At 42.0% G+C, this 19,410-nt stretch overlaps 1 protein-coding gene across 3 annotated transcripts; it reads right to left on the bottom strand.

Moving 5' to 3' along the window:
- Window positions 1–4,376: 4,376 nt before the first annotated feature.
- SAR1B (secretion associated Ras related GTPase 1B) lies at window positions 4,377–19,361 on the bottom strand. Of its 3 annotated transcripts, none has more exons than XM_065029976.1 (7): window positions 19,141–19,361; window positions 14,595–14,668; window positions 11,005–11,124; window positions 10,166–10,231; window positions 9,575–9,678; window positions 9,287–9,418; window positions 4,377–8,168 (listed from the first exon to the last, which is right to left on the bottom strand). In XM_065029976.1, the coding sequence occupies exons 2-7, from the start codon at window positions 14,650–14,652 to the stop codon at window positions 8,052–8,054; spliced, it is 597 nt and encodes a 198-aa protein (XP_064886048.1). In that variant the 5' UTR covers window positions 14,653–14,668; window positions 19,141–19,361; the 3' UTR covers window positions 4,377–8,051. The 3 variants fall into 3 exon arrangements, with proteins under 3 accessions (XP_064886048.1, XP_064886050.1, XP_064886049.1); XM_065029978.1 differs by lacking the exon at window positions 19,141–19,361 and adding an exon at window positions 17,353–17,371; XM_065029977.1 differs by lacking the exon at window positions 19,141–19,361 and adding an exon at window positions 14,871–14,897.
- Between the last annotated feature and the right edge of the window lie 49 nt (window positions 19,362–19,410).

The raw sequence follows: 19,410 nt of genomic DNA, 5'->3' as shown, positions 1-19,410 counted from the left end.
GGCTCTGAGCAACCTGAGCTGGTGAAGATGTCCCTCCTCATGGCAGGGGTGGTGCTGGATGAGTTTGGAAGGTCCCTTCAAGCCAAACTATTCCATGATTCTGTGATCTATGGCCATCCTTGAGTATTGGGGAGGAACGAAACATCAGGGGTAGGGACTGTCACCGACCTTTGCACCAGCGATACAGGCTCAGCGCTGGAGCTGATGCAGGGGTGTCAGGGATGGTCCCAGTGACTGCAGGTGGTGCCACATCTCTGAAAGGAGCAGCACGACAGGAGGCCATGGCTGAGGCAGGTGCCAGCACAAGACTTGGGGCAGCACCAGCCCCTTCCCCTCCACAGCCTTGTACCATGCAGGTCACACATTGACACCACCTGATAAGCGCCAGCGAAGTATACGTGGCACATTTCTCCCATGTCTTCTTTTCTGTCTTGTGCAATCTTGAGACATTTTTTCTTAATTTTTGCAGGAAGATCCAAGTCTCAGCTGTGCATCTGTTTTAACAGAAATTTATTTCAAATCTGCACTGTACAAAAGAAAATATAGGAGGTTTTGGGCTTTTTTTCTCTTCTCTAGATGATATCTTACGAAGTGCTCTTATATCCACAAGGTGTATGAGATATTATTACAGGAACTCACAGAACTTTCCTCTTACCTGGTAACATACTGGGTGGTTTCTTTGCTTTATTGCTTAACCTATTTCCCTTTCAATGATCATCTTCCAGCAGCACGATGTTCTGCAGTGAGTTCAAATTCACTTTGTACTCCCAGAGAGGTTCAAGTCCAGTGACACATGACCAGGTCAGACGAGGACTCCACCAGCACCATCTCCACGGTGTGTATTTCATAATTTCATGTTTACAGAGACATAAATAGACTCCATCCCACAGTCACATGCGTGAGGATCTGTTACACATTCTTTGCTGCAGACAAGCTTGCGGCAGCTCTGTGAACTTCAGCTGACCACAGTGACTGTAACTTCTTTGGTTTTCCCCATTTCTCCCAAAATAATAACAGCAAACTACACATACAAATCTTTACTGATTCTCTCTTGTCTTCTACCTGACAACGGCCCTGAAAATACAAGCAGATTTCCTTCTTTTTGGTAGAAGGCCTCCTTACACATTTCTTCCACAGGACTTTGAACATCCAGCTGTTGAAGTAAAGCTCTCCCCAAAACAGCTGGGGAAAAAAGTCATGTGTTTTAAATTTAGGAGGTAATTCAAGTTACAGATTAGGAAACAAAATGGTATTACAGAAGAATAGCGGTCAGGAGGACTGAAACAAAACAAAACTACTATAAATCAAAAGGAAGTTCTCTTTACAGGCCAGTTTTCAGGTACAAACATCAAATCAACGTACCCCCTTTAGGAGATGCTCATGTGAGCTCTCCAGAACCAGCTGCCACTGACAGCAAGGGCAGGAGCAAGCAGACAGGACACGCTTTCTAGATACCGCTGAAGTAAACACCTCGTTTTGTAGGAACACCCAAACTACTTTACGCCGATGCTAAAAGCGTCTCAGATGCCAGTAAGAAAGCAAAAAAGGCAAACTGTATTATTAGCTCTGTCTCCTGTTCTGCCTAAATGCTGCTTCCCCAGGCAGCGCCCAGGACTCCAGCTGCTTTCCCTACTGTAGCTGCAATCTGAATTTCCCCCACAGCATCTCCTGTAATTATTTATTCACCAGTAAAGCAAAAGCTTTTAATTTTCTCTTTTGCAAACTCATCCTGACTTTTTTAGCCTTTACAACCTGCTATGAACACAGACTTTCACTAAATGTCCTCTGCAATTTCATGCTAATGCATTTCAGTAACTATTTTGAGCAGATTTATTTTAAACCTCTTGTGTGTATATATAAGCACACATATGTATTTATATATTATGTATCTATTACATGCATATATACACACACATCAAGGAATACAAGAGTTAAGTGGCACATACAGGAGCCTTCCTTTTACAGTTCCGGTTTATTTGAAAATAAACTAAACTCCTGCTCTAACAAAGTGGTAGAGAAAATGGCATTTGGGCACCGGGGCTGGAACCAGTTATTTAGGCTGAACTTAAAATCCAGCTCTGAGTGCCAACAGGCATGAGAGAGCTCGAAATATGGATTTAAGTTTTGCAGCTGGTGCTTATCTCTAGTCAGAAGTCAAGTGCATTAAACAAGCGACCTCAGCTTTGTCCTTGGGGAAGTCAACCGGGGATCAGCAGTTTCCAGTGACTTAGCAAAACCCTGCTTAATTGATACTGGATTTCCAAATAACGTGACAAACACTGGCATTAATTACATAGTGTGCACAGACTGACTGAAATACAGCTCCTATCTCTAGCTGATTTTTCTCCCCACACTTTGCTTTCACAAGCACCAGCATTTCCAAACACCAGCCCCAGGGTCAGCCCAAAACAAGCCGTGGCAGAGCCGCATTAGGAGCCCTGTTCATAATTGTTCTCCCTCTTACCTCGCTGGCAAGAGGACATTTTTCAGCCCATTTGATTTTTCCCTTCCTCCTTTGCACAGCCAGGAACCTGGTCAAGTATTTCCCGGAGACACTCGCACAAGCCGCAGGTCAGGCCCTGGGCTGCGCTCCCCCGCCCTGACCCCCTCCTCCAGTTTGCACAGTGCCCAATTTCCTACCACGAGCACAGGTTTCTGGTTTCAACAAACCTCTACCAAAGATTTGAACAAACTCGAACTTAAAACAAGTTCCAAACGTCCTCTCAAGAGCCACGTTCTCACTGAAACCAGGTTCCTTCACTTGGAAACCCCGTGTGCTACAAAACCCGAACCGCTTTCAGATCCTCTTGCAGGGTCAGATCATGTTCCCCGTCTGCCAGTCCTGTCCCCTCCCAGAGCAGCCACTTGTCACAGGACACCCCTTGTCAACAAACAAGGCAGATCTGCTCCTGTTTGGGTGCTCAAATATCATTGACATGACTAAGATCAGGTCTCCAACAGCTCGTCTCTGCCCCAAGCTACTACCAGGGGTTTGCTCCAACTCGTGCTGCTCCTGGGAGTTAATCAAACGGCACTGACAGTAAAGTACCACCTCTGCCAGGGCAAAAATCTAACCAAACAATATAAATTATTATTTGCCTGTGCCCAACCCAGGCATTTGGATGCAAATACTGAAAGTATGCCTTTAAATTATCTTTTTGCAAAGACAGCATTTATTTACATCACACATTTAGGAAAGAGAATCAGAAATTGCAAGTAGATCCAAGGTTTGCACCCACTCCACACATAACAAGTCAAAAGAACAGCACAAAAACTTGAAATCTACTAAATATTGTCACAGTTGGGTGCAACACAGTTGTCAGTGAACAGTACGTGCTTAGACCAGCTTTTTTTGCTATGAACGCAGAGGAGGTGACACAAAATGCCACTGATTTACACATGGTTTGCACAGTATCTTCAGTAGTTTGCATGTGATGAAGGCTTCCATCATCACTCTAGGACATGCACAAATGGTGCCAGGTGAAGAGAGGAATCATTTCATGCGATGTTGCTCGTGGTCACTGTGAGAGCTGCTCTTGCTCAGGCTGTGACAAAGTACAACTAATCCCTCTGGATCTCACTTTCTTTGTAGGTTAAGCAAGGATATCAAAACCCTGTGGTTCACAAGGATGTTGAGGCAGCATTAGCAGGTAGAAAGCTTCAAGATCCTGGAATAAAAAGCATCAAAGACTCCAAAATATTATTATAAATTTCTTACTGTGATGAGACACACGCCATAAGAAAAACAAGGAGTTTACCATAACTGCTCACCACCGAACTTCTAGTTCTAAAGCAGTCAAGTACAAAATAATTTGAAGACTACAAAGTAAGGAGAACATCTCTTTAGGACTGGAAATTAGTTCTCTGTGACTGTAGGTTAACACGCTTTCCCGTGGGCTGCGTCAAACAGGGCTGAGTGGGCTCGATTTGATGAGCATCTCAACTCCGTGGCAACCCCCACCAGCCCAGTCCCACCAGCAGCGCAAATCCCAGAGGCAGCTGGACCAAAGGCAGCGTCATTTGCCTCTAAGATTGGATCCTTCCATCTCATTTTAAAATTGCAACAAAGGAACCCCCATTTTTCCCATGTTCAAAGAGTTTTCCAAGTAGAGGATTTGCTTCCATGCACACGTGAACAGACACCCCAGCAAAGAAGAGACTGAATTATCATTACACCCAACTGGATTAACCCAAACTCATGACTAAATCAAATACCAAGCACACTTTTTCCCTGGTTTTGATAATTTGACAAGAACTAACTCTCTAAAATTCCTTTTCTTCAAATTCCAAGCCAGAATTCTATTTTCCGTTCCTGATACTTAAATTTCAAGTATGGGATGGGATAACATAATAATAAATACCACTTGAAGAACATGTTTAAAAACACTTTCATCATTAGCTTTTCTTCTGAAGTTTATTATATAAATTATGCTTTTAAACATTTAGAGCACTCACATTTCAAAACAGAAAACATTCAGTTCCACACTGAGATATTAATAGAAAAATGAGATTTACTTAAGTGCAAGTAAGTTTTATGTCCCCACTGCCAGCCTGTGGATTAGGCTGTTTTTAATATCACTCCTACATCTGTAACTAACAATGATGTTATACACACTAAATCTGAGCACATTGTAGTCAATAGAAATACGGGACTCCGGCTGGTAACAAATACTCGACAGTACAAACAAGAGAAGAACAATTCCACTTCAGGCAATTCATTGGGATGGGAGACCACCACTATCATTTTTCTGACCTGACTTCAGTTATAAATAAGCAGATGCCAAGTGTTCTATTTGACATTCAATTCCAATTATGAAAACTCAATAAATGCATGCTGGCATTGTATTCCAGTGAATACCACAGCTCATCTTTGGCACATCAGACAGTACCTGAACACTGAATCCAGAAATATTCAGGAAACAATCTTGATCTGGCAAAAGAATAAATGAGAAAGCTCAAAGATCCTTCCCATCTCCAATGCCAATAACTGTTGCTGAAAAACTTATTAAACCAAGACTGAAACCTAATAATGCCTCTCACAAAATACATACTAAACCCAAAGCTTAATTAAATCCAAGCAAAACAGATCTTATTCAACTCATAAATACAGTATATCTGGTCACTGCAGTGAAATACAGGCCGTTTTGTCCGTAGTTACTAGTATCTTAGAAATCTGCATTCATTTATCTTAAAGAACTGTTGTGATATAAAAACAAGATTTGAGACACTTCATAAATAACATCTTTATTAATGAGTTTTCTTTTTCACATTCTTTAAAGTGATGTTGAATTGAAACTGCATAGTCAAGAGTGAAGAAAAAAAAAGAAATATCATAGAAGTCGGACCCAAATGTGAACTTTGCTTCTAAGTAGGACTGGTCACAACCATGGGAATAAGCAACCCCCAGAAATAAGTGACGGGGGAGATGTGGAGAGGGTGAGGATGAAAACCACCAGAAAAACTCTCATCAGTATGTTTTTCTATTAATAAAGTCTTCACACAAAGACACACAACATCCATTCACGTCCATGTGCACCACAGAACACAAACTACAGAAGATACTTCCTCTACCGAATGGAGCAAAACAGAGCAAGATTATTTGTGTATTTAACCGAGTGTTGATCACCTGTTCCCACAACAGGAACCTTTACAATACCCAGGTGGATAAACACAAGGTCCAGATTTCTTCATGCCCTTATTACAACCACATTTAAATTAGTGCCCTACAGCCAGAAACAGGAAATCTGAGTATTTTCATAATACTAAGAACTACCCTGAACACACACAAAGCAGTATCACCTCCTTTTTTAATTCTTAATGCTGCCACCCCTTTCCTGACTGCTGGTGTTATTCGCAGTTGGATGGTCAGGAGAGGAGCTCTCGGTGCCCAGGTCGTGGCTCAGCCCGTAGAAATGTTCTGCACCAGAACATCTCCAGCTTCATTTCCACATGCTCGGGCACCACGGTCCCAGTCTCACACATCAACACCACACTGTGACTCCACTAGTAGTATTTTTAATATTTACACCATCTACTGAGCTAACTGCTGTTCTCTGCATTCTAACCATCACCAGAAAAATCTAGAGAGAAGAGGCGTGTCCCCAAATGTAATAGGTGTAGGCAGCAAAGACTCAAATATTGTCCACACGCTGGTGCAAGGCCATTTCTTACCTCCAGTTTTGATTTATGGAGAGACACCACTCTACAGCTGAGCACTAGTTTAAATGTAGAATTCTCCTATGTTGGTCATTTGGAAAAGCTATCCGATACTGCTCCTCTGAACTTCACCCATAAATTAGGCTTAACACTTTGCATGTGACTGTGCAGTAAAACTTCAGTTACAATTTATATTAGTTAGGTTCCAAATTATCCATCTCATTCAGGTGCACAGTCTAGGACTGCAGGGAACTGACCATCAATATTCAATCATGCAAGTTCAGATCTGGGCAATGAATAAGTCTCATTTATTTGCTATGAGCCTATAGGCTTTAAATCTGAGACTCAAGCCCAGCAGGTCAAGAGCAAAAGTTATTTATGAAATCAACGCAGTCAGAAATACATTTACTGCCATGGATCTTGGAAACATAAGGCCTAAAAAATATTTTGGAGAGGACTTATAGCAGTGAGTAAGAGAGATTCAGCAAAAACCTCTGTAGTAGTTCATATTCTTACAAGGGGGAAACAAACTACAGTGCAAAACTCAAACCCAGAGGAGTGCAATGGTGACTCCAGGGCTGAACCCCTCCCTGTGCTCCATGGATCAGAACAGAACACCCTCAGCACAGGGAGGCACCAACCACAGCTCTTCAAAAACAACCCTCGGGGAACTGATGCACTCAAAGGGGGGAAAAGCCCACAACAGTCAGAAGTCTGGAAACGAGGGCTGTAGATAACCAAATCTTACCCCTAAATAATGCACTTGGGCAGCCAGCAGCTGCTACACCAACTAGGTTCCAGGGTGAAACCCACAGAAAATAATCCATCTTGTCCCAGTTCAAACCAGCAAAACCAAAATGGGCCTATTGGGTGTGGGCTGATAAATTTTCACAAGAAACAATGGCAACTTTTTTCCTGGCAATTTCATTGTCAAGTCTTCTGGTAGAGCCTAAATCTAATTAAATTAGGAACAGGATATCTAGTGCAGTGGTATTCTTAATTTCTTCAGAAAAAAACTTGTATTTCTTGTGTTGCTTCAGGGATTTAATTCATGAGACCAGTAGAGTAAGACCACTTTTGACATTGGTTCAAGATTTACATTGACACAGCTGATTTACATTATTTGTACATTTTAAAGGCGGTGGTTATAAGGGCATCGGATTAGATTTTTCTTTCACTAACGCAAAATCCTACAATAAATGCAATTTGGTAGTCTGAAAAAAAAGCAACACACCTTACTCTTTAACATACAAACTACTTTGTGGCCTTCTGCGTTTCAGGAAAATACCCCACGTATTCAGATGATCAGGCAGCCTTGCTAGTTAAGACACATTAAAATGAAACATTTTCCATTAAAGTTGCCAAAAACCGGATTTAAATTTATTGCATGACGTTGCATAAGAAAGTATATTATTGAAAACTGTAAGGCATCATGCAATTATTCATCAGCTAATTATTTATTATTCCTTGAAAGATGGTTATATACTCTAAAGTTATAAAACCAGTTTCAAAAAAGTACATAAAAAATTTAACATAAGCATTAAATATTTTTCACATGTTCGTAGTTCTTAGCTGTTAAAAAGTGCATTCAAACAGACTGTACTGGAAAGTTGCTCTGACTAAAAATGGTGCCAGAGACTTGTTAAATTAAAAGCTGCAAAAGAATGTTGCATGGGATTAGAAAGCTCACAGGTTGTGGTAAACTTACACACTTGCTTGAAATAATTTTTCAATCCTCACACTTACAATTTAGCATAAGTGATATAATTAGCTAAAAATGTATATTTTTATAACTAAACAGTCAGATGAATTCAAGTTACGTACACTGAGTGATCAAACAAGGAGCAGACTTCATATTGAGACAGGGGACAGAATGTACTGATGGGATTTTGGCATTAATTGATGTACTGTGCCATCCAACGGAAGCCTTCGCCGTAGCCTTGTCTCTTCAGCACGCTGCACATGAACACTTCTAGCGGCCTTGCGTTCAGCTCTTTCAGTGGTATACTGCCCTGTGGAGAGACAAGTGCTCCAAGTGACTGCGTTGTCATAAAAGACAGTTTGTGTCTATGGAATGCCATTATTTAACTTGTGTTAGATACTGGAATGCTATAAAGTAAATTAATCTAAAACCTGTACACGTTACTAAGACCAGGGTCACTTGAGATACATACTGAGCATGTTTTTGTGTGAATCCACATTTGGAGAAGGTGAAGTACATGAAACCCAAGTGCAAGAGCAAGCACATGCACAGAGAATTTGAGAGCTTACACTTCATTTTCAGTCACAGTTCCCTGCTCTGTTTCTAATAACTTTCCAATCTGATAAAAAAAGCATTTGCTACCAATTGCAGGATTAACCATAGCAAGAGTGCAAGTTGCATGCTCGCCAAATTCAGCACAGTGTAATAAAGCTGTTGCTCAACTGGAGATTCACAACAGTATTCATATCCATACTTCACAGACTGTGTGCAGTGTTGCAAAAACCATAGCAAGATTTAAAAAAATAATAAAAGTCAATAGTAACTGCTTACAGCCCATTACACCCGCTCTAAAACTAACCTGTGCAATTCTCTGCCACATGGAAAACAAGAAGGTAAAGATTTGTCCCATAAATTCTGACTGGCACTGAACTTTAAGGGAAGCATCTAAGAAAAAACACTCTAAGAGAAAAAGAGTACAAACTCAGACTTCTGCAATAGTGGAAATCTATTTCTAAGCTTTAGGTAAACATGTTAAGTAACAAATTGTACTAAATCTGCACTTCAAAGGAGAAAAGTCACTTACTGGAAGACTTCATCCATTTTTCTCTTATAGGCCTCACTAGAACTACAGCTACTGAAAATTTGTTCATCCTTTTAAAGTACTGCATAAAAAAGTTGAAGTACTAAAAACTATCCTAAGTGCAATTCGGTTTCTCTGAAAATACGTGGCAGTAAATATGACATTAAAAAGTTGTAACAGAAATGCATCTAACACAGACACACAAATGCCATAATTCATCCATATGCAGTTATTATGTACTAAGTACATTTTAAATCATTCCTCTGGTGTAGCTGGAGTGAACTGGAGTCACCACACAAATAAGGCAAACTCCCCAACAAAACAAAACTAATAAAATGGAGCATTACCTTTCCTGTTGTCTGGCCATACAGACCAAACATCTCTCGTAACCTCTCTTCACTAATGGCTTCAGGTCTGTCAATCTTGTTACCAAGAATTAGGATAGGCACATTAGCAATAGTTTCATCTGTCATTAGTGACTACAAAGGAAAGGAGAAGAGATTAATTTAGACTATAGAAGGTCAAATCCCTACTATTCATGTCCAGGTAGCAGCAGAGGTCTGCTGGATACTGGGAATTTGAGCTTATTTCTTAGAAGTGAAAGTTAACACTTTCAAAAACTTATTTAAACTTACATCAAGTTCTTCTTTTGATTCAAGCAATCTTTCTTGATCTGCGCAGTCCACCAGGAACACAATGCCATTGATTGCAGGCAGGTAGTTTTTCCACACTCTGCGAGCTACAAAGTGAATTAAAAGCAAAACAAAATTATCCCAAAATTCAGAGCAACACACATCAGTAATTAAGAAGCAACAGCTTTTTTGGAAGTCTTAGCTTATGTTGCCAGTCTTCAGGATGCAGTTTTGTGTTTTACAAGGCTTGAAATAATGGAGCAGACGTATCATCCCCTTCACTCTGTCTATTCCACATGAACACTGACGTACTGAAACTTTGTGTTTCCCCAAGAATTATGTCAACTAAGGTAAGTTTGAAGCAGAAAGCTTCAGAATTATCTTCAAAATACAGATATCCATCAAAAATTTCTGCTCTACTTCAACTCTTGGCAAACTTTTTAGGATTTGTGATAAATGGTGGAAACGGACAACAGAGCAGTGAATGTTTTTATAATGTCAGAGCGTAGAAGTCAATCTCTTCAGCACAGTTGTATTTCTGATCCAAAGCAACTCTAACAGCACTCAGCGCAGTGCATCACCACATTCTCTTACCTTGAGCGTGGCCACCCAGATCAAACGTAGTGAAAGTCATGCCAGCAATTGTCAGCTCTTCTGAAGCTGGAAATACACAGAATTACATTCTCTGTGAAATTATGCAGTGTGTTGGAACAGTCTAACCTTCTAGCATGTAGATAGACTTTACTTTACCTCTTGGGACTTTTCAGTATTTTGTTATTCAGAAACAAATCAGAGCAATACATTTTTTTCTCACTTTTGTTTAACAACACTATTAACCATTAAAACACATATGAAATATCTTTAAAGCTAAGAATAGCAGAGAATATTCATACATTAATTGACCATACGCATGATACAAACAACGGTTGGCTCTGGCATCTGGTTTGCCATGAAGATGGCATTTCATGTACAATACTGTTTGATGTTTCTCCTCTTCACATACTTTGCTCATTTGTTGCCTCCTTACAGGACGTCACCAATCCACATTTAAAGCCTGTGTTGAACTTTTTCTCCTGCAAGGCTACCAGGATAACAATTACACAGCAACCTCTGAGCCAAAAAAATTAAAACAGTATATATAACTGCTAGTTTTCCGGCTACACAGAGAAGTTACTCCCAAAAACTGCAAGCCCAAATGTCCGGAGCTCCTCAGCTTCATCACTCTGTTTGTTTTTATCCCATTTTAAATAAACCACACTGAACTATGCTACACTATTATTTTTTTAGTATTACTTGAACTATCTACAGATTACAATCCCAGAAATTTGTTTCTCCCCCGTTACACTGTTTGACTTATCACGTGTCATCAGATCCTGCTTTTCCTGCAACATTTTAAATACTTTCTATCTACGGAACCAGTAATTCTAACTTACTGGGGTGTAACGTGGGGACGTGCTGTCCCAGTCTGTCATCTTTGAGCATGTGCAGCAGCGTAGTTTTTCCAGCATTGTCCAGTCCAAGAAATACTAGTTTTCCAGATTTCTTGTACAGTCCTAGAACAAAGAAGGACCTAGTGAATAATCAGTTATATCGGTGGGAGTTCATTTCTAGCACTAGATATGATTTTACTCCCAGGAACAAAGTACAGTCACGTACAAAATACACGCCAGCCAAACTCCACCACGCACTTTATCAATGCCCTTTATCCACATTCTGCTCGTACAAACTGCATTCACACTTGCTCATGTACTCACTGCACTACGTGTACCATGCGCAGCTTACGGGATGCTCAGTGCAGGAGAGACACGCAACTGGTGTAAAAGCATCACTCCTATAAATGTGTTTATGTTATCTTAGGAAAACTACAACAAAGCAGGACTAAACGTTGCCAGTGTGTCTTCCTCTGTCCCAGCAATAGGCCAGTTTTGCTCACAGGCAGTGGAGAGTTGGATGTGCAGGTACAGTGCCGACGAGCTCTAAAATACAGACCATCCTGGACCCGAACAGAGGGTGTTTTGTGCAGCTACCTCCAATTCAGACCAAAAACTTGTTCCAGGCAAGAAGAAAGTTCAGACCTCAATGGGTATATTATGGAGAAATTAGTCTCAATGGCAATAGTCATAATTAGTGTATGTACAAATTATTTTACATTGGTTCATCTATTGTTTTGACAAAAAGTAACATTCACTGGTACCCCCAGCTAAAATGTATGGCTATATCCTGAATGGCATCGTCACGGCAATTCTGACACACTTGCTGTCATGCGATAATGCCTTCCTAACAGGAATGAGGAATGTTATTTTCACTGATTGTCATATTTATAAAAATGCCTTTTTTCCCCTCCTTGTAACCCCAGAAAGTGCAACAGTTGCTGTGAAGGAGAGGAAGATGTGTAAGACATTAACACCATATTGTCTGAAGTCTGAGGTTATCAAAGGGTGATTCTCTTAAACTTGCCAACACTGCATCCTATGCCAGAATTATTTTTCACTGCTTCAAAGTGATGGGCATTCAAAGTAAAACATTTCTAAGAAAAACTGCATTTAAAAAAAAATCACATTCTGTACCGAAAAACTACTGATGTAACAGACTTCTAGATTTGCCTGTTTTTAAAATGGAGAAAGTCTTCCCTTATTGCCTCCTAAAGAGCTGTGTCTGGACACTACACACCGCACATCTCCTTGGGAACCACCACTGACCCCGGAGCCTCCACAAGTGCTGAAGAGGACAGAACACTTACAACAGAGGGTGGGAAAAGAAATATACATGTATACACTGAAATTACATTTTCTTATAAGCAAAACTGGGCTATGTCACTAGCAGAATTCTCTCTTCTTCCTGCAAAAGAACTGCAAAATATAGCCAAATATTGTAATGTGCGAGTTTTTAAGTCACCAGGATCTTCTGCTCTATAATGTCACAGTGTTATGGTTCTTTGCAATATGCTGAAGAAAAGTTTATTTTACCACCACGGCGATGATCCAGAAACATTTTGTGAAGAACACAATCAGCTTTTACTATTAAAGCTCCACTGTCCCATCGCTGCAGTCCCTACCCAAAACTGCACCTTCTCCTGCAAGCACAACCAACACTCCCCACCTGCAAACCGCACGGTGCCATCCTGCGCCGCGCTCAAGCGGCTGGTGGCCGCCCAAAGGACACACGGACAGCTGCCCTGGCTCTCCCCGCACTAGCCACTAACATCCATTTCCAGAGCCCTCATTATTTTCTTCTTATCTAACGTGCTATCCTCATATGCATTTTATTTGGTGGGATTTTAGGTGATGTTGTTGCACGGGTGGATGCTCAGACGGCCCCGACGCCGCAGTGTTACAGGGACACACGTGTCTCTGCCCGGCCGACCTTTACACCGCTGCTGTTTGCTCCCCTCAGCCTTTGAGCTGATCTCTGGGATCGCGTTCCGGCATGACGTGGTTTCGAACTTGCGGGAATATTCTTTCATATTCCTCAGCTTATTTCATTAATTATCTTTATTACTATGGGTACAGTAGAGTGTCTTCACAGTTCTTTCAAATACAACTCTTACTTCCCAAACTCACCTTCTCACATGCCCAATTATGAATTAACTATTAACACTTTCTCCTCCACTGTATAGCTTAAAGTTTACAGAGAAGGAGTGGACAAACATTTCCATACATTAACTTATGCCACAGGAGAAACTCCAGTTGACACTTACCTTATGAGTTAAGCAAAACCCTACTAAACCACAGCAAAACCATATTTTTTGCCACTCTCAGCCTGGACATCCAGGAGCTTTTGCTCATAAATCAAGTGTTGCTGCTTTCACTGAAACAGTTCATGCTGCCCAAGTGTCTTTCATAGAAACACAAGACAAACAAGCAGCAAAACTTCAGCTATTAGCTATGCTAAGACCACAGTTTATATAGAGAGAGATTCTTGGTGCATTCTAAAAGTATATGTGCGCAAAGCTGTACTTCATAAAGTGATCTTATCAGCCTGCTGACAGGAGAGCACAGGGAGCTGTGGGGAATTTCCCAAATGTTATAATCAATCTTAAACTGTAAATGAGAAAAAAAAGAGAAAATATTCCTTCTAGAATAAGAAGGACATACTGAAATCAATTCTCCTTCCTGCTCCCAGCTCCAGTATCTTTGACCAGATGAATGCGTGCATGGGAATGGCAAAGCAGGATGGCATGCAGCAATCACTGCTTGGCTAAGTAAGAGGACATAAGAAAGATTAGTCAACTTAGTTAAAATTTCACTGGCTAATATTTTGATAGTAGGCCAAGGGTATAACATTCAGCAAAAAAGTTTAAACTTTCAGCTGATAAAAGGCAGGTGGCACAGTTTGCCATGATTCACTAATCTCAAATGCTCTTTATCTGCTTCAATAAAATCATTGGAACTTGTAAATTGTGCCTTTTACCTGTGTCATCTGCAACTTCTGTTCCTCTTTTTGGTATCTAACATTCCTTTTCTTCCTGTTGTTTTCCTCCCCCCGTTTTCCACAAGCTAATATTTCACCTCGGATCGATATGAATTGTAAACTCCCTTGGCCTTTCCTGAGGCTCTTCAGCAGACGCCAATGAAGTTTCACACCAATTTCGGTGACATCAGTCACAAAATAATGTACTGCAAAACATTAACAAGGGCTTCGATACCTGGCACTAATGTTTTCTAGACAGTCCCTCATATTTGGATTCTCAAGTGATATCCCCACATGCAAAAGAACTGAACTAAATAACTGAGTTCAGTTCTTTACCATAGAGAAAAATCAGGAGAAACTCCATAAAAGTAAACTGAATTACATCGGCTTAAATGTAGTATGATTAGAAAATTCAAACCTATTATGCTCATGAAAGAAAACTAACTTTTTCAGGAAGTTAAAGGATTAACATGGGAATAAGTGCTGAGCATGCACTGAAAATATTCAGTATTGATATTATTTAATCAGCAGCTATGTGTGAAGATGACAGAGGTGAACAGACACTTTATGCAAGAATAGCAGAAAGGAAAAATCCCCAAAAATAAAAACTTACCTAAAAACTGTAATACGCTACTGAAACCACTGTAAATCCAATCAAATATGAAGGACATATCTGAATCTTATAGTCTGAAATAAACAGAAAATAGAATGTAGTTAAGATCTGTCAGAACAGCATATTAAACATTGCAAGATATTTCTAGGAAACAAAATTCAAAGTCCTGGGTGAAAAGCAAAAAAATTTAGCTTCAATGAACTGTATCATTGATCAATTAAGTGACCCCAAAACACATAAAAAAATTAGTGTAGAAATGGAAAACAGAATCCAGACCTTGTGATTCAACAGCAGAGACCTTTTCCTCCCCTAAGAAAACGCTACATGGATGAAGTCTTTGCAAGAAGTGAAAATAATTTTGTCTTAAGTACTGTTTGATGGAGGTGTATGATGTTCCACTGAAGATTTCAAGCAGGATCGTCACGTAGACTTTTCAATTGGAAAAAGCAGCATTTTTGAGCGGGCAATAGAGGGATGTCAGTGCTCCAGCCACCCTTGGGAGCTGCTGGGGTTTGAAGCAGAGGCGGTAAGAGATGAACAAGTTCTGTGAAGCTGAATCCAGAGGACTTCAGTACCAAATAAATCCCTATTCTTGGCATATAACCCGTCTGTTCGGCTTGTAATGAGAAACAACTACTAATTCCGCAAAGCACTGGAACTGCCATTCAAAGACCACGACCTCCTGTACTGTCCTGCGCAGGCTGCCACAATTTAAACCTTAAATGCAAACATTATTTTTGTAAACAGGCTCTAGAACACCATGTTTCCCACCAAATTCCTTCAGCTTAGATTCAAGCCCAGCAGGATGAGCTGAGCACAGCAAGGATGACTATAACCAACACTCTGGTTGTGCCGTGCGACCAGCAGCTGGGACACCCCTTGCCATCAGGATGAAGCTCTGCTACTCCACGAGTACCCCTTCTTTGTGGTGTGGTTAAAATAAAATAAGGCTGTTACACTCATCCCAGAGAAAGAAGCAACTGGCCAAGACGGACTGCACAAACTGACGAATTTGGTTGTTCTTGCTCCAGATAAAAAGCACATCTCGAGCACCTGGGTAGCACAGAGGAGGAACCACTGTTCTGCCAAAGCGACGCTTTGGGGCACAAGAATAGACCCATCACTACGCTCACTGCGCAACCACGAGCAATTAATTTCTTAGTTTTCATCTTAATTTCCTCATTATCTAAAGTGAGGATAACCACACTGAATGCAGCAGTTGGACACAGTGAATTAGCACCTAGCGTGAAAACATTTCGAAAGACTAAATGGCAACACCCTTAGAAGCCTTTGGCCAGCTAATTTATACTGGAACACATGACCCTGTCTGACCACCCTCGAGGAACTGGGCTGTACTGGTGAGTGCAGGGACACCCATGGCACCAGAGGCTGAACAGCCACTCCTGTTGATGCTGCGGCGCTGCCTTGTGGGTCACACGATGATTTTAGGGCAGCTCAGACCCCACAGCACTCAAAACACAGGTCAGAACCAAACCAAAATCCAGGCATCCATTGGAGCAATTACATGCGTGGCAACAGAGTTCCTCCACTACACAACAACAGGTATATCACAGAAATATAACATGGGAAGAAGAGTAAACAGCATTTTAATTATGTTTACTCACACTAGAACATAATCTGTTCAGATGACAAAGCACTGGGAGTCTTGGTTTCTCGACAACTAACCCTGAAAACGTCACCCACATCCTACATGACTCCAAACAACCGATCAACTGCAACAGGCACAAATTTTAAGAATACAAATCAAATACGCTTGTCGATGCATAAACACCCAGTTACACAACGTCACAACTGAAACTGTCCCTTGCATAGCTAAAAAGCAAAGGTCAAGAACAAGCAAACATGGCAGAACATACACGTCAGCAGATTTATTTATTGCTTGAGCAAAATACCAATTGAGAAAAGCCTCTATGGAGCTTAGAAAAACGATCGACTCAAATAACCTGCAAATCAGGGCAAACTACATGATGTAAGAGAAGCGCTCAGATTACTGAGGTGAGAATAACTTCACTCGTTTAGTTGTATTAACCTCTTCCATCTATTAAACTTATGAAAAAAAGAAAAAAATCTTTATGCATTACAGAAAAGACTTTAAGAAGCAAGATACAAATGATTAAAGTGAGAACAGGATTACTCTATAAACACAGCTGAAGTGGCATTAATATAGGTTAAATTTCCATTACCACCAGAAAAGTGGTTTTGGAATCAGAGCTATCCAAATACATCCATAACATTCTCTGTATCTGCTGGCAGCACTTAAAGGAAAATACTTTTAAAAATGGGGAAAAAACAGACAGCTAATTGTAAAAGCACACAAGTAGTATTTGAATATAGATATAAAATCTACTCTTATCATACAGGAAAAGTAACCACATAATTCACAGAACTGTCAAATCACGGCATTAAAAAGCCGTGGTGGCTCTGCACTGTTATCAAGAGCTGTGACGCTGCAGGGACGTCCAGCCCAGGGAGCCACACTGAACCACGGGGATGCCGAGGCCGTTCAACACGCACAGACACAAACCCTCAGCCCACATTAAAAACACTGTACAAGAAGAACAATGAAGTCCGGCAATGACTGTCCACAGGCAAGACAAAAATACTATTTTAAGTTTACTTAAGGGTTCCCTGAAAAATAACCAGTTGCAAGCAGACATGAGCTATTAATGAAAAATTGTGCTGGACTCAAGACAATCTTTTTGATGTCAACTATTTTTTGCAGATATCATCAACTTACTTGTGCCTCCTTATTGAAAATATGCAAGTTAGTTTTCTAGCACCAGATCAACAACAGATAGCTTTCACAAAATGTCTCCAACAACTCTGGCTACCATTACTTTATCAGCAAAGTATCATTCGTTGACTCCCACAGAGCCCTGTAAGCCACCGCACAGCCCAAGGAGACGGGTTTGCTTACTGGAAAGCACTTCTGACCATGGGGATGTGGAATTGCTCCCAGTGGCTTTGGTAACGCTCTGAGCCAGCCTCCTGTATGGAACGTCACCAATGGCAATGACTAGCAAGCAAACTCACACTGATTTATTTCATAGAGTAAAACCCAGGGAATTTTTCCCAACTCTGGATCTCCATTTTTCTAGCTAAAAATCCATCCTTTCACTTCTGGACCAGTTAGTGCTCACTTCCAAAGCCTGTGAAACTTTAGTTAAGAGAGAATATCAGGCGTTTAAAGAAAGCTCAAAATTCCATTTATGGAATAATTATGAAACAGAAACCAGTGACACCCAAGCAGAACAGCTCTTGCAGTAACTGGTAACACACCGTGCTCCACCTGGGTGGGTACTGTGAGCAACAGCTACAGAGAAACCTCTGCCCAGCCAACCTGCACCAGCCTTGCGCCCGGGCCACAGCTTAGGCTGAGAACACGACTTGCCAACAAGAGCTTAATGCCTACTGTTAAGTGTGTATTTGTAGTAGGATCTAAACATGGTCGCTTAAGAATGATAATTTCACATGTGATCATTTCAACATTGTAAAAACGCTACCACGGACAACAAAAACCAAAATCTCTAAGAAACTCTGTGGATAAACTGGTACCTGCCTTCTACAGTCCAGTTTATTCTATGATATGAAAATGTGCTTTGATATAGTATTTTAAAAGTTTAGGAAAAGATAAGTTTGGAAAGATGGTAATGGCATAGGTTTGCTTTGAGTATTTTAATCAGTTTTTTGATAGCAAGTCATCTTTGAGATTTCAGAAAGAATAATCCCCATAGCAGTCCATGACTAACGAGGCTGAAAAAACAGGAAGACAACGTGTTGCATAGCAGATGACTTAAATTTAGTTCTATTACACCTTTGACTCTGAGATGTCCTATTTGAATTCAACATGGAAGTTCAGCACACCTGAAACAACAAAGCAAACCGTTCCTGTGGTTCCTCAGGACACCTGATGCAGCGGTTCAGCCGCAGCCCACTTCACAAAACGCAGTTTTCAGAGCACAATATCAAAGCGGGGCCTGTTGGTGCAATTTTCCTACTTACAAAGAAACAAAACAGCTGCATTGGAGCACAAGTATAAAATTATTCCTAACCTTGGAAGTCACGATTTCTTAAGAAATAAGAATCCCGGCAGATCAGTACAAAGGAGCAGACAGCTACACAGCACCTGCAGGCTGTGGGTCACAGTGACAAAGCGCTCTCGGGCCACAGACCCACCGAGGGACGAGCCCGGACTACAGCAGCGCTGCCGGACCGCGGGAAGCTCTGGTACCGGGCGGGGGCACACGGGCCACTGACCCCGGGCCCGCCGAGCCAGCAGAGCTCGCCCGGGGCGAGCGAGAAGACGGAGCGGGAGGGGAGCGGAGCCCCCAAGACCCGCACAGGCCGCGGCCTCCCCAGGAGCGCAGGGACCCCCATTCGGGCCCAGCCACAGGGGAAGGCGACGGCGGCCCGGCGCCCTGCGTGACTCGCCGGGCCCTCCGCCGGCCACCGAGGGCGAGGCCGCTGCCTTCGGCGGGCAGCGCCCCTCACCGCCCCGCCACGCCACGCCACGCCACGCACTCACCCACTGCCGCCGAGCCTGAGGTGCGGGCGCTCAGCTCCACCGGTACCGACACGCAATCCCGCGGCTGCACCCCGCTCCGCCCCCGCGCGGCTCCTTCCGGGCCTGGCGGCCGCGTCGCGTCTCACCACCCGTGTCTGTCCCCGGCTCCCCGCTGAGCTCGGCCCGCGGGGCTTCCCCCAGCACCGCCCCTCCCCGCGGGCCCACCCGCAGCCCGGCGGTCCCTGCCCCCTTAAGGACCAGGCTCCTCCCACTGCCGCAGCGCGCCGCTCC

The sequence above is a fragment of the Columba livia genome, chromosome 14, assembly GCF_036013475.1.
Source record: "Columba livia isolate bColLiv1 breed racing homer chromosome 14, bColLiv1.pat.W.v2, whole genome shotgun sequence".
Taxonomy (NCBI): Eukaryota; Metazoa; Chordata; class Aves; order Columbiformes; family Columbidae; genus Columba; species Columba livia.
The sequence above is the reverse complement of the archived record's forward strand: the minus strand, read 5'-3'. Positions and strand labels throughout refer to the sequence as shown.